Source organism: Ambystoma mexicanum, chromosome 14 (assembly GCF_040938575.1).
Source record: "Ambystoma mexicanum isolate Mex_15411 chromosome 14, UKY_AmexF1_1, whole genome shotgun sequence".
Classification (NCBI taxonomy): domain Eukaryota; kingdom Metazoa; phylum Chordata; class Amphibia; order Caudata; family Ambystomatidae; genus Ambystoma; species Ambystoma mexicanum.
In genome coordinates, this window is record NC_090940.1 from 543989940 (window position 1) to 544002369 (window position 12430).

Below are 12430 nucleotides of genomic sequence, written 5' to 3' on the forward strand. Positions count from 1 at the left end.
CAGGAAGGCGTTAAAGAGAAACCAGTAGCACAACATGGGTTGGCATCGCGGTCCAATAAAAGGTGCAACCGAGAAGTATAGTTTTAATAGCGCCAAAGTGAGACTGTCTGCAAGAGGCGCTAGAGCTGTAGTACTGGGAAAGCCGAATTCTTCGATGAATTTAAAACACATAGGCCACCTATAACACAAACTAACATGTGAGATACATATATTACCCAAATGACAGTACAATACATGTACTTCTTTAACATAATAAATGAAAGTGTATGCAATGAAAGCACTCATATTTAATATAAAGCAGAGGCGGGATAACAGTTTATCTAAATGAAGCCTCGCGCAAGGCGATCCAAATTATTAGTTAGTTAAGCCGATACATTTAATATCAGAATATATAACTGTTGACAGTGGCCGGATTAAAATGTTCTTGAAATCTGGCTTTCTACGTCCCAGTGAAGTTATAAAAAAAATGTAAGATTGTAAATTTTATTATGCAGGAATATTGTGCGCAACACTCTTCCTAGACGTCCTCGTCACAGTCCTAGTTTACCACCTCTTCACTGTACCGAGTCAGGTTGGTAATAAACAGGACCTTTTTTCGGGGGTTGGGGGACTGTTATAGGTCACATGGTACCACAAACACAAAAAAAAGAGAAAGGAAGGGCCAGGGATCTTTCTTCTAGTGGAAAGTACTGTGACGAGGATGATCGACGAGGAGGTTATTGACAGAGCCGCAAATACCCTTACCTTTAGGGGCTCGGTCACAACTGGCGTGCTATCTTGTGGTCGGACGCTACGTGGGAAACATTTTCTCCTCACGTGTCTTTGGTATAAAAAAGAGAAACGCTTACCTTGAGTAAACTGCGCAATATGTCGAAAGAATGCGCGCAGGCGGGAAGCGGTTGCTTCAGTGCAGGTGTGCTGGCAGGTATGCGGGTTGCTAAATAGGTTATCTCGCCACCAATCAGCAATAGATGACAAAACAAGCACAGCCCGTCACATTCAAGATTAGAATCGCTGTAGGGTTTCCCCCTGTTGCTCAACGCGTATGAACAGGGCGCTGTAGTGTTGCCGTCACTTGTTTAGGACATGCGGTAGTGCTTGCTCAAGAGGCGCCATCTTGGCCAGCAGATCTGCACGTCGTCCAATGGGAAGCTATTAGAGAAACTTTAAGGGCTGCAATCGCATTTCTCAGCACCCATGCCTGCATCATCAACAATCGCCAACAATAAGGATTCCAGAATGTTCCTTTGTTTGCAGTGGGATGGTTGGGTTTTGTGAGGGAGTGTTATATAACTATCATAGCTCTCACCCATTTGTGTTGCAAAGGCGGGTGAAATCACCCGATTTGGTTTTTGGCGGGTGAGACGCCCATTTGAATGAATGGGCGTGCAGGAGGCTTGGCAGGTGAGTCAGCCCTTTACAAGGCGGGTGACACCGGCCAAAAGCGTGTGAGTTGAGAGCTATGAGCTATACTCGTGCCATTCTCTAAATAGCGGCTTGTTTGCCTGTAGGGCCAATATTTTCTACTATTAAGGACCACTTTCCTCTAAATGCAAGTACTCAAAAGTGCCGTGGCTACGATCAGGGAATTCTAGGCGGCTTCCTAGGCCCCAGTGAGCACAGGAGCCAAGTAGGCTGCCATTTTAGCACTACAAATGTCACAATGGGGGTCGGGGGACTGTGCTTAATTTGTGGGGGTGTTTGCCCGGGCTGATCCCCAGCACTTATTTCTGAGAACCAGTACTTATTGTCTCTAACTCAACCTATTGTTTTTATAATGCTTAAGGCTTGCTGAATAGCCAAACATACAATTAAGGGGGAAAAAAAGCAAAGTTTCCATATGATGTGTTTCGGCAGCTTTATTTTTTTAAATGTCAGTCTTAGTCACACAACAAGCAACAACAGTGCTGCTGTGATAGATAACCAGTTTCATGAATAAGTGTTCACGCCCAGCAGAGGCGTTGCTGGGGAGGGTGTGGGGGGGGGGCTGAAGGGGGCTATAGCCCCGGGTCTTTTGGTTGTAGCCCCAGATAGAAGCTCAGGGGTTACAACCAAAAAGGCTAGCTAGCTCCAAGTCCCGTCAGTTCCAAAATTAGCGTAGCCCCGGATCTTTTCCAGACCTAGCAACACCCCTGACGCCCAGAAAGTGCTTTAGACAGGCTAGCTCACTGGCAGCACTGCCAGAAGCAAGGTGGGCGGCTCGGGTGTGTGGTGCGGTAGCAGCCAAGTCACGAGGTGCAGCTCCATATCTTAGCAGAGAGATGTGCACACACGCACATACATTTGGCAGGCGTCACTAAGACTCTGGCTTTGCTCTGCCTCTAAAGTGGGTGGCAATGCAGAGCCTAGAAAATATTTGGGCATTGGCATTTATTTACAAATTAAGCACTGGGGGGCGGGGCATTGTAAGGGGAGGGGCTACAAAAGGGTACTTTGTGTTGGGTGGTATAACATCCTTGTCCCGGCCCCGCACACAATCAACAGTGGTGCTATCAAACTGGACATCTGTGTGGGAAGTTGGGGTCTCGCACATCAGTCCCACTCACCTAAAAGCCTGCTGGGTATTCGGCTTGTAAAAGGGCCCAGCCGTGCTGTGCGCATGCAAGCCCTCTTTCGTCTGCACCCTTGGGAGCAGACCACTGGCCGCCTTCTACCAACCCCGCTAACCTCTTTTAGAAAGACGGCCTTGCTGTAGTCAGTCACATAATTCACAAGGCTTGGAGTTTATTATCATGGCGGTTCTTGAATTCACTATAAACTCTGCTCAATTTCCACACATTTACAGTGAGTAATGGCGCGGACGCGGCCCTCCCATTCCTTCCTTTTACATTTCCATGACCTCTTCCTCAGGGCACCCTAAAGTACTATAATTAACCCCTTAAGTGCTAAGGGTGGGTATGTTCCTCCTGAATTCCCAAAAGAAATCATTTAAGGCTCCGCCCACTACCGCAGTTAAGAGAGGGAACACCCTCCATCCTCCATTCCAATAAACGAAATGTTCAAGTCTTTCATTTTGATTTCCGGGTCTCTCAAAATGTTCTTTGTTCGGGTCTTCAGGAGGGGTTGAGTCGGTGCCATTTTATCACCACTTTTTCTGGATTGGCGATTGTATCGTTCCATTGCTCGGCTGCTTCGCTGCTACTGCTGTCGCTGCTGAGCCACATCTGTAAAAGAGAACCGGGAAACATCTGTGACCAGTGAACACAACTTTTCCTTTTAGAATCATTTATTATTATTTATTGTGCATTTGGTTAACAATACAACCTTCGGCACACATACAAAACACACAAATGCAAAATCTTAAAATACAATGGCTGATCAATCAAAGTATCCTTAAAAGTTACAAATAACGTAGGAAAACATTAAAATTGAATAGCAAATATATAAATTCACCGATTTCCAATTGATATACTCGTACAATTACCAGTTGTCATAGCAATTCATCTTTAAAAAAAATAAACATTAAAATGCAATTAAATCCTTTGGGCTTTTTTTCCGTAGTAGGAAGCAAGAGTAATTAAGTTGCTACTGCGGAGTGTATCAAGCATCTGTAAACTTGATTCTGTGTGGTGGAAACACTACTTTTAACATTGTGTACCTTTATGTGGTGTATATGTGTTTTTTTGAATGCTTTTTTGATACTTGTGCAATGAATAAGTAAATGAATTAAAAAGATGACATTTTAGCAATTAATGTGTACATGTTATTAATCATATCACATACAGCCCATATTTGTTAAGTGGCTGTATTCATGTTTCTGAGTTCTGAGGGTGACATGTCTTGTTAGTGATAATGTATGTGTCCCTTCTTTTCGTTAAAGAGATATATTGAATCCTCACTTGGTAGCAGGGATTCTCACCATAGTGTGGGGCAACCCCTGAATGAAATAACGATAAAATCCTTAGGACCATTCTCTATCCTGATTAATACCCCTATCCACACACACAAAGCAGCATTAGTAATTACCAGTGAATTGGCTCCCACAAGCGAGTTACAAAATTGGTCGGCTTGTATATTCTGTTGATCTTGTGCCAATAAATGATATCCCTTACAATACTCCTCAGTAAGTATGGTACACTGTGTTAAGATGTGTCTGGCAGATTCCATCTGTGTCTTACACAGTCTACACAATCTCACTTTGTCGGAATTGAAACAATATTATGCCTCCTATCGTAACAATTGTATGTGTATTGGCCTCCGCCAAGTTGTCTAAACATCAAATGCGAACAAACTCCACGGCAAGGTCTTGACCTTAGAGAAAGTAATGTAAGTCGCCATCTTGGATTAAGCCGCCATTTTAGGTTCTCTTGTTATATGGAAGTCACCCTGAACATCAAAATGGAGGCCGAATGACATTCTGAGTAAGATTCTGGCCGTTGTGACCTCCGTACACATGAATAATTAATATTCCTGCAGGCCACTTTTCGGGGTTGCGAACTGAGACCTTGTCCTACCGTTGACCTATATGTAAATGTACAACTATATCAGTGAAACTAATCAAAATGCATATATTAAAGGATTCACCTGGCAAGGAACCGATAGGCCCGGCTCACAGAATGGTTAACCCGCAAGAGGGTTGGCCAAGGGCTGGACAAATTGTATAAAAGACCCAAGTATTCCAATGTGCGGTCTCTCTCACTAATGCATCGAACCCTCGTTGAAGTTTGTTATGTTACTCTGAGAGCTGAATAGCTATCCGTTTGTCAATTGACTTTGGTAACTGTTGTAGCTTTTAAATAAAGCACTTGTATGTTCTTTGTAACCTGTGTTGGTGTGTTTCCTTTTGGGCTTCCCGGCCTCATATTTTTCTGTTTCCACAGTTGGCGCCCGAACAGGGACCCTCAAGATTGATGCCGGATCATTGAAGGTTGACGCAGACTATCGAACCGGGATCGGACGGTGTGATACTGCGGGCCCGACCGAACGAGACGCGATACCTCGGCAGCGCTGCACGATCCGATCCTTGGACGCTAGTCGTGTGGTCTGACACGGCATCTTGACGAGGGTCCATTTTTGAGGCGGGCAGATTTGTCAAAACCACCAAACACAAGGTAAAATTCGTTAGGTAAGTTCTTTGGTAAACCGTACGGTCCTCCTTTGGTTTGGTCAGGTGCAGTCGTGACCCGACTCTTAATTTAACCCTGACAATTTGAATTTGGCGTATTGTATCTGCAGACACAATTATTGACCAGGTAACACCAATTTTTTGTGAAATGCCTGGGAAATTGTCTAGCTGCTTTAGGGCTCTGTTCCGCAGCGATCAACAATCTTTGGAATTCAGCCGCCCGGCACCACAGGAGGGGTCGCCGGCATGTACTATGTACTGTAAGTATGGCATTGGAAGTATAGTATTTCATGATATTTGGCACAGACAAAGCAGACATGCCTCCGAATTGCAGTGGCCAATCAATGGTAGTTTCGAGATCCCCTGTATTGAATACCTAGAATCGGTCCTGCTAAAAAAGAAGGCCAGACCTGCAGCATTTGATGTTTTACAGAATTGGAAAAAAGAAGCGTTGCAGCAGCTTAAAAGTAGGGATAAACATGCACGCCGTCATAAAACAAATGCCGAAAAGGCGTTGTTATATGATAAGGAAAAACATTCGGAGTCAGTCAAAAATATGGATAGGGCTTTCTCACTCGGTATCCAGAAAATGTATCCCTCTAAAGATTTTCATGCTTCCGAAGAATTTATTGAAAAATTGTTAAACGAACGCAGGCCTGGTGCCTCTGCGCCACCTCCGTATGATCCTCTCCCTGGTGCTCTGCCCTTCCCTGCTGTTATTCCTGCTGTCATTCCTGTTCCCCCTGTACAACCTACTGTTTCTATTCCTCCAGTTGTTGTTCCTCCACCTATCGTACCACCCCTTCCTCTTGCGCCGATAGTTGCACCCTCATTGAATTTGCCCACACCTCCGCTCCCGAGTGGTTATGTATTGACTGAAGTTGATTGGGGTGCGGGGTCAAAGATTGTCACTCGAAATGCTGTTTCTGCAGACAAGAAACAGGAATTATTTGCATGGACTAAGCACTGTATGGAGAAAGGTGATCAAGTTAACGTTTTTTCCACATTATCAAATATGGGCAATTTTCCAGAGAAAAATGTTTTTATCGAAGGTTTGGGGACTCATTTATGTGTAATGTGGGGTAGATTACATAATACGGATCTCCCACAAGGGGTGAGGGATCTGAATACTTTAGTACTTTCGAGGGACACAGAGGAGAAAGTACATGGTCATGTTGAGAGATTGTTTGAGTATAGGAGGGACTTTGAAAGATTACGGGATGAGGATGGTGAAGACGACAGTATGTATGTACAGAAACGGTTCCTTCCGTGTTGTAGATCGGCACCTGAGGAAGTACGAATTTGTACCAAAGATGCGATTCGATGGATCTCGGATTCATCGATACCGCCGGATGAAGTATATGACACATATAGTCAGTATACAGTAGAAATGCAGAGGAAGGGGATTCAGGTAATGGTACAGTACCTGCAGGATGAATGTGTAAGGAAGAAGGTTAGTTGTCCTATAGAGTTATTGGGTATTTGTAAGAGGGCTTTTTCGCCCGACACTTCTTCAGCTGCCTTAGCGCTCGACCTGGCTCTGTTGCTTAGTAAGCAGTCAGAGTTACCTATATCTCAGTTGCCTATGAGAGAGGTTCCTCCGACATTTGTCCCAAAGGTTGAGATTCCCGCTAACGCTGGGACTAGTGCACCCGCTGTGGATATCCCTGCACATTATGTATCGCAATTTGTTCACGTCCCGTTTTCACGACAGGAAGTGAACACTATTAGACAATCAATTCCCGATATTAGGAAAAACCTGACAGGATTCTACAAAGAGATAGAGTCCGTTTTACAGTCCTCTGTGTTCACCTTAAGTGATATTGACTTGCTATTCCCTGTACTCCTGCCCATAGATTTATGGAAGCAGGTTCGAACAATAGACGATGTGCCAGGGTTAGGAGATACGTGGGCTAATATGACTAGGTTTGATGGGGAAAGACCAGCTGGTGAGAAACCACCTCAGGTAATACTTACTTTGCCTGATAGAATTGTCACAAAATTGAAAACCATAATTCCTGAGAAAATAATTTTTTGGGACAAGCTTACGGCCTGTGTTCAAGGAAAAACTGAAGGTGCCACCGAGTTCTTTAATAGCTTCGAACAGGTATTCTCTGACTTCAGTGGACAGGACTTGGGCACAGAGTCTGGGAAAGGTTGTTTGTGGACAAATTTGTACGTGGATTGTTGCCCGACATCCAGTCACAGATTATGTCCTCTGAGAGCGCTTGGCAGGCGAAATCCCAATCTGACGTTTTGCACATGGCTCAGTATTATGAGAACCGTGTTAATCATGAAAAAGAGAAAATAGAGAAGAGGAAAGGAGATTTGAAGACTAAAGTATCGTTACAACAAATCGTTAGAAATCCCAGACGGGGTACTTCACAGACCAGAGGTCAGTATGTCCCAAAAGGAAACGCTCCTTTGGGTCCTGTGAATGTTAATCAATGTGCCTATTTCCGCCAGGAAGGTCATTGGCGAGCACAGTGCCCTGTCCTTCGCCAAAGGTCAAACAATGCATTTGGGAGTATGGGTAGACGACCTAGAGGTCACCCCGGAGCGGGGTGCCCTGATAGAGGTCAGTTTTTGCAAGATCCTCAGCAACCTTTTTCACGGGAAAATCAGACTTCGAGTGTGGACACGAGAAACATATTTGATCACCCTTCTGCTGCCTACCTTTCTGGAGAGATTCCTTCCGACGACATTTTATTTCGTTAGGACTGCCCGAAGCAGGGTTTGGAACCTTCACCTATTCCCGTTAATCAGAAAGGTCCCTGCGTTGAATTGTTAGTGGGGAATAGGAAACATCAGTTTGTGGTAGACACTGGAGCACAGAAGTGCTCCATTGATCATTCCCGGGTTCCAAACATTCCACTGTCAGGGCAAAATAATGTTTCTGTAGGGTTTTCTGGTATACCAATTGCTTGCCCGGTTTCTTTGCCGGTGTCTGTTTCTCTGGGTCCCTTCACGGACCATTGTCCCTTCCTCCTGACTTCGAACTGTGGAGAGAATTTGCTGGGGTTACATTTGTTGAAGAAACTGAATGCAGTAATTCATTGTTCCTCTGATAGAGTGCGACTGACGGTTTCACCACAGCAACTTCCCAATTCTCAGTTTTTGACTCGACCATTGCCTCCTGAGTTTAGTGTTGTTCCGGAATGTTTATGGGCGGTTGACGACAATGATGTCGGGGTGCTACAGATTGAGCCCGTTAAAATAGTTTTGAAGCATGGAGTTAAACTACCACGCATTCCGCAATATAAAATATCATTTGAGGGCGAGCATGCTTTGAAGTGAATTGTCTCCGATTTTGTGCATCGAGGAGTGATTGAAGAGATTGCAGGTAGTTTATGTAACAGCCCGATTTTGCCTGTATACAAGAAAGGCGACAATGCAATCCCATACCGTTTTATAATTGATTTACGTGCTATTATCAAAATTGTCGCCCCACAATTTCCAATTGTGCCTGATGTAACAACGATACTAACAATGATCCCTTCTACAGCTACGCACTTTAGTGTTGTGGATCTAAAGAATGCTTTCTTTAGTATTCCTATACACAAGGAGAGTAGATATTTGTTCGCGTTCACCTTGGGGGGGACGTTCGTTCACATTTACTTGTGCACCTCAAGGGTATACTGAAAGTCCAAGGATTTATAGTAGAGCTTTGAAAGAGCAGCTTGATACCCTTGAATTGCCTATACACTGCTATATCCCTGTACACTGCTTCAGTATGTCGATGACTTGCTTTTGGCTGCAGATTCTGAAAGTGCTTGTAAAGAAGGCACTGTATTGTTGCTTGTTCATCTGGCTAAAAACAGTCATAAAGCTTCGCTCAAAAAATTTCAATATTGTTGTCAGGAGGTCGCCTATTTAGGCTACCTCCTGTCAAAGGAGGGGAGAAGATTGACACCTGAAAGAATAAAACACATTTCTGGCATGTCTGCTCCAAATACACAGAAGGAAGTCAGAGCCTTAATAGGTATGGCTTCTTACTGTAGGTTGTGGATCCCGAACTTTTCACTAGTGATAAAACTGATGTTGGCTTTGACAAAGAAGGGCATTTCTTTGCCGCTGCCATGGAAATCGGATCATCAACGATCATTTGAGCCTCTCAAAACCGCGTTATGCTCTGCACCGGTTCTGGGTACTCCAAATTATGACAAGGCCTTTGTGTTGTTTGTGCATGAATGTGATGGATGTGCTTTGGCTGTGTTAACACAGGAATACGGAGGGAAGAATAGGCTGTGCGGCTACTACTCTTCCGCCCTTGATCCTGTCGCATGCGCTTTGCCAAGATGTTTGCGAGCTGTCGCTGCTGCTGCCGTGTCTGTAAAACAGAGTGAGGGGATGGTCCTAGGCCATGATTTAATTTTGATGGTACCTCACTCTGTAGATGTCTTATTGAATAAGACCCAAATGCAACACCTCACCTCTGCACGGCTGACAAAGTATGAATTAATCCTGTTCGCCTCTCACATTCAAATTAAGAGGTGTTGTGTTCTTAATCCGGCTGAACTCCTACCTTTCCCGCAAAATACTGTTTGCGGTGACGAAGAATTACATGACTGCCTGTATACTACTGAACAGGAAACGAAGGGCAGGATAGATCTTATAGATACTCCTTTGGGCAATGCGGAAGGGGAGCTGTTTTGTGATGGCTCCTGCTTCAAACTCCCAGATGGTACATCTACAGCTGCCTACGCAGTCACTACATTGAGTACGGTTGTTGAAACTAAGAGAATTCCGCATAACTCCACGCAGGCCGCAGAGATTATAGCGTTGACCCGAGGTTGTGAACTCTCCGAAGGGCATACAGTAAACATATATACTGATAGCCAGTACGCCTTTGGGGTGGCTCACAACTTTGGGAGGCTCTGGTCGGAAAGAGGGTTCCTAACCTCACATGGGACCAAGATTCAGCATGGTCCCCTGATAGTGCAATTGCTCTCAGCACTCTCACTCCTTAGGCAGTTAGCAATCATGAAATGTGCAGCACATCGCAAGGTCGTAAATGATGTGGGAAAAGGGAACGCTTTTGCTGACCAGATAGCCAGGCAAACGGCCACAGACTTTAGCGCAGACATGTATGCTCTATGGAAAACAAAAGATGCCTATGTAATGGATGAGGGTATTGGGTCTGTGCGAGATATCCAAACTGATGCCACAATAGAAGAATCTAAAAGGTGGGCCAAAGGGATGGGGAAACTGGATGACGATGAGTGTTGGGTGGATACATCTGAAGGGAAATGGTTGCTCTCTGATTCATATGTGCTGGCAATGGTTACGATGGCACACGGTCCTACGCATGTGTGTGCTCAACAGATCACGAAAATGTTAGAACAAGTCTGGGTGAATGATAACATTTTGAAGATTGCACAGCGACATGTTCAGAATTGTATGATTTGTTTACAGCACAATGTGGGGAAGGGGACAATAACTCCAAGGGGTAGCTTTGGGCCCCCTTCTGTTCCCTTCGCGGTCATCCACTTTGATTTTATTGAGCTGGAACGGTGTAACAATCTAAAATATGTTCTTGTGATTATTTGTGCCTTTAGTAAATGGGTTGAGGCTTTCCCCGTTAAGGATGCTACTGCCATGACCACTGCAAAGACTATGGTAAAGGAATTCTTTCCACGATTTGGGCTACCTAGGGTAATTTGGTCGGACAACGGTCCCCATTTTGTTGCAGCAGTAATTTTGCAGATATGCACAGCGTTACACATTGAAAAGCGATTTCACTCGGCTAGACATCCTCAAAGTGCTGGGTTGGTAGAAAGACATAACGGTATCCTAAAGAATAAGCTTGCAAAAACATGTGCCGGCACCAAATTGAAATGGCCAGATGCCTTACCTATTGTATTGTTAGCCTTGCGTACCACACCTCAAACTAAGACTGGACTCTCTCCATTTGAGGTAGTGATGGGGAGACCTGCTAACATTTGGGGCCTTCCGAAGCCCAAAACCCTGAAGGAGGTTGAAAATGTATTGCTTGTAGACTACTGTAACCAGTTGACTAAAAATCTGTATCTCATTTATCATCAGGTCCAATCAGCTTTACCTGTACGGTTTACGGGCCCAGGACACAACATACAGCCTGGAAGTTGGGTCCTAGTGAAGGCCTACGAAAGGTCTTCCTGTCTCGCGCCTCGCTGGCGGGGACCCTACCAGGTGCTGTTGGTCACCCAGGCAGCAGTGCGGGTGGCTGGAAAGAAGCATTGGATCCACGCAACGCATGTCAAGAAACTTCCTCACCCGATGCCACACGTTACAGAAGAAGCAGAACCCCTCGCTGATGCTACAATCTCTGATCCTGGAGTAGCAAACAGCGATGTGAGTGTGTCGGAGAATTTATCTGAGCCCGTGGAGCTTGGGGAACAGTCCATTTCGTCTCCGCACTCTTTGAAAAGGTCACTTCCGGAAAACACTGTTTCAAGTTCTGCGACTTCCGTCGCCTCCGATACGTTGCTTCCCTCAGGAAGTGACGTTACCTTATTTCCAGATCAAACAGTACCGGGTACCACCAGGTACGACCTTCGACGAAGAAAAAAAAAGGAAAAAAGGGATTCTGCTGGCTAGGGTTGGGGAAGGACTAAGAAGTCGCGCGACCGTAGTGTCGCCAGCAATGAACATTGGGGTCGTCGATTGAGAAACTACGATGCCTGCCACCTCCACCGCTGCTGCTCGTATTGGACTTGTAAATAAGGGGGTGACCAACTCGGACAACGAACAATGTGCCTGGGCCCCGAAAACGTATTGCTGTGTTCTGTTAATAATAATTGGAATTTGTATAGTTACTGCTGTGGGACTTTGGTACTTCGAAGAAATTTACCCTCTAAAACCTCTACTGCCAATTGAGATTGTACCTACTGCTTTGACTCCCTCTGTACACCTTCACACTTTGTCACCTAGAGACTCCCAGCATAGACGAAAGTACCATAATAACACTTTAATGATAATAATGAATTCAACGCATGCCATTTTTAATAGGAGTAATTGCTGGATTTGCACCCATTTACCGCAACATGGGAACAAGGGGCTAGGATGCTATATTCACCCTTTACCTTTAACGACTGCTTGCTATGCCTCTCTTAGAGCACTATTCTTTGGCCGTTGGAATGATAGCATCTCAGGGAACTTTGATGGAACTAATTTAAATGATTTTGAGAAACGTGAATTGACTCCCCTGGGATGCTCGCTTTTTGCAAATAGAAGTAAACCTAATGTTGCTTCTATTAGGCCATCTGATAAACTATCTCTTCCTTTTCAAACTCTAATTTCCTTTAAAATGGCTCCGATAGGCAATAAGGACGCTGTGCCTCCTTCCTACTCTATTAATCATAGCCCCGATTCAGTCCCCTTTTG

General features: G+C 44.8%; 1 protein-coding gene across 2 annotated transcripts in view; it reads right to left on the bottom strand.

Annotated features, from left to right (window-relative positions):
- Window positions 1-267: 267 nt before the first annotated feature.
- TC2N (tandem C2 domains, nuclear) overlaps window positions 268-12430 on the bottom strand; it is a 305672-nt gene continuing 293509 nt past the window's right edge. For both annotated transcript variants that reach the window (XM_069637839.1, XM_069637837.1), the window contains one exon: window positions 268-3164. In XM_069637839.1, the coding sequence (XP_069493940.1) occupies window positions 3054-3164 (111 nt within the window). In that variant the 3' untranslated portion in view covers window positions 268-3053. The remainder of the gene's footprint in view (window positions 3165-12430) is intronic.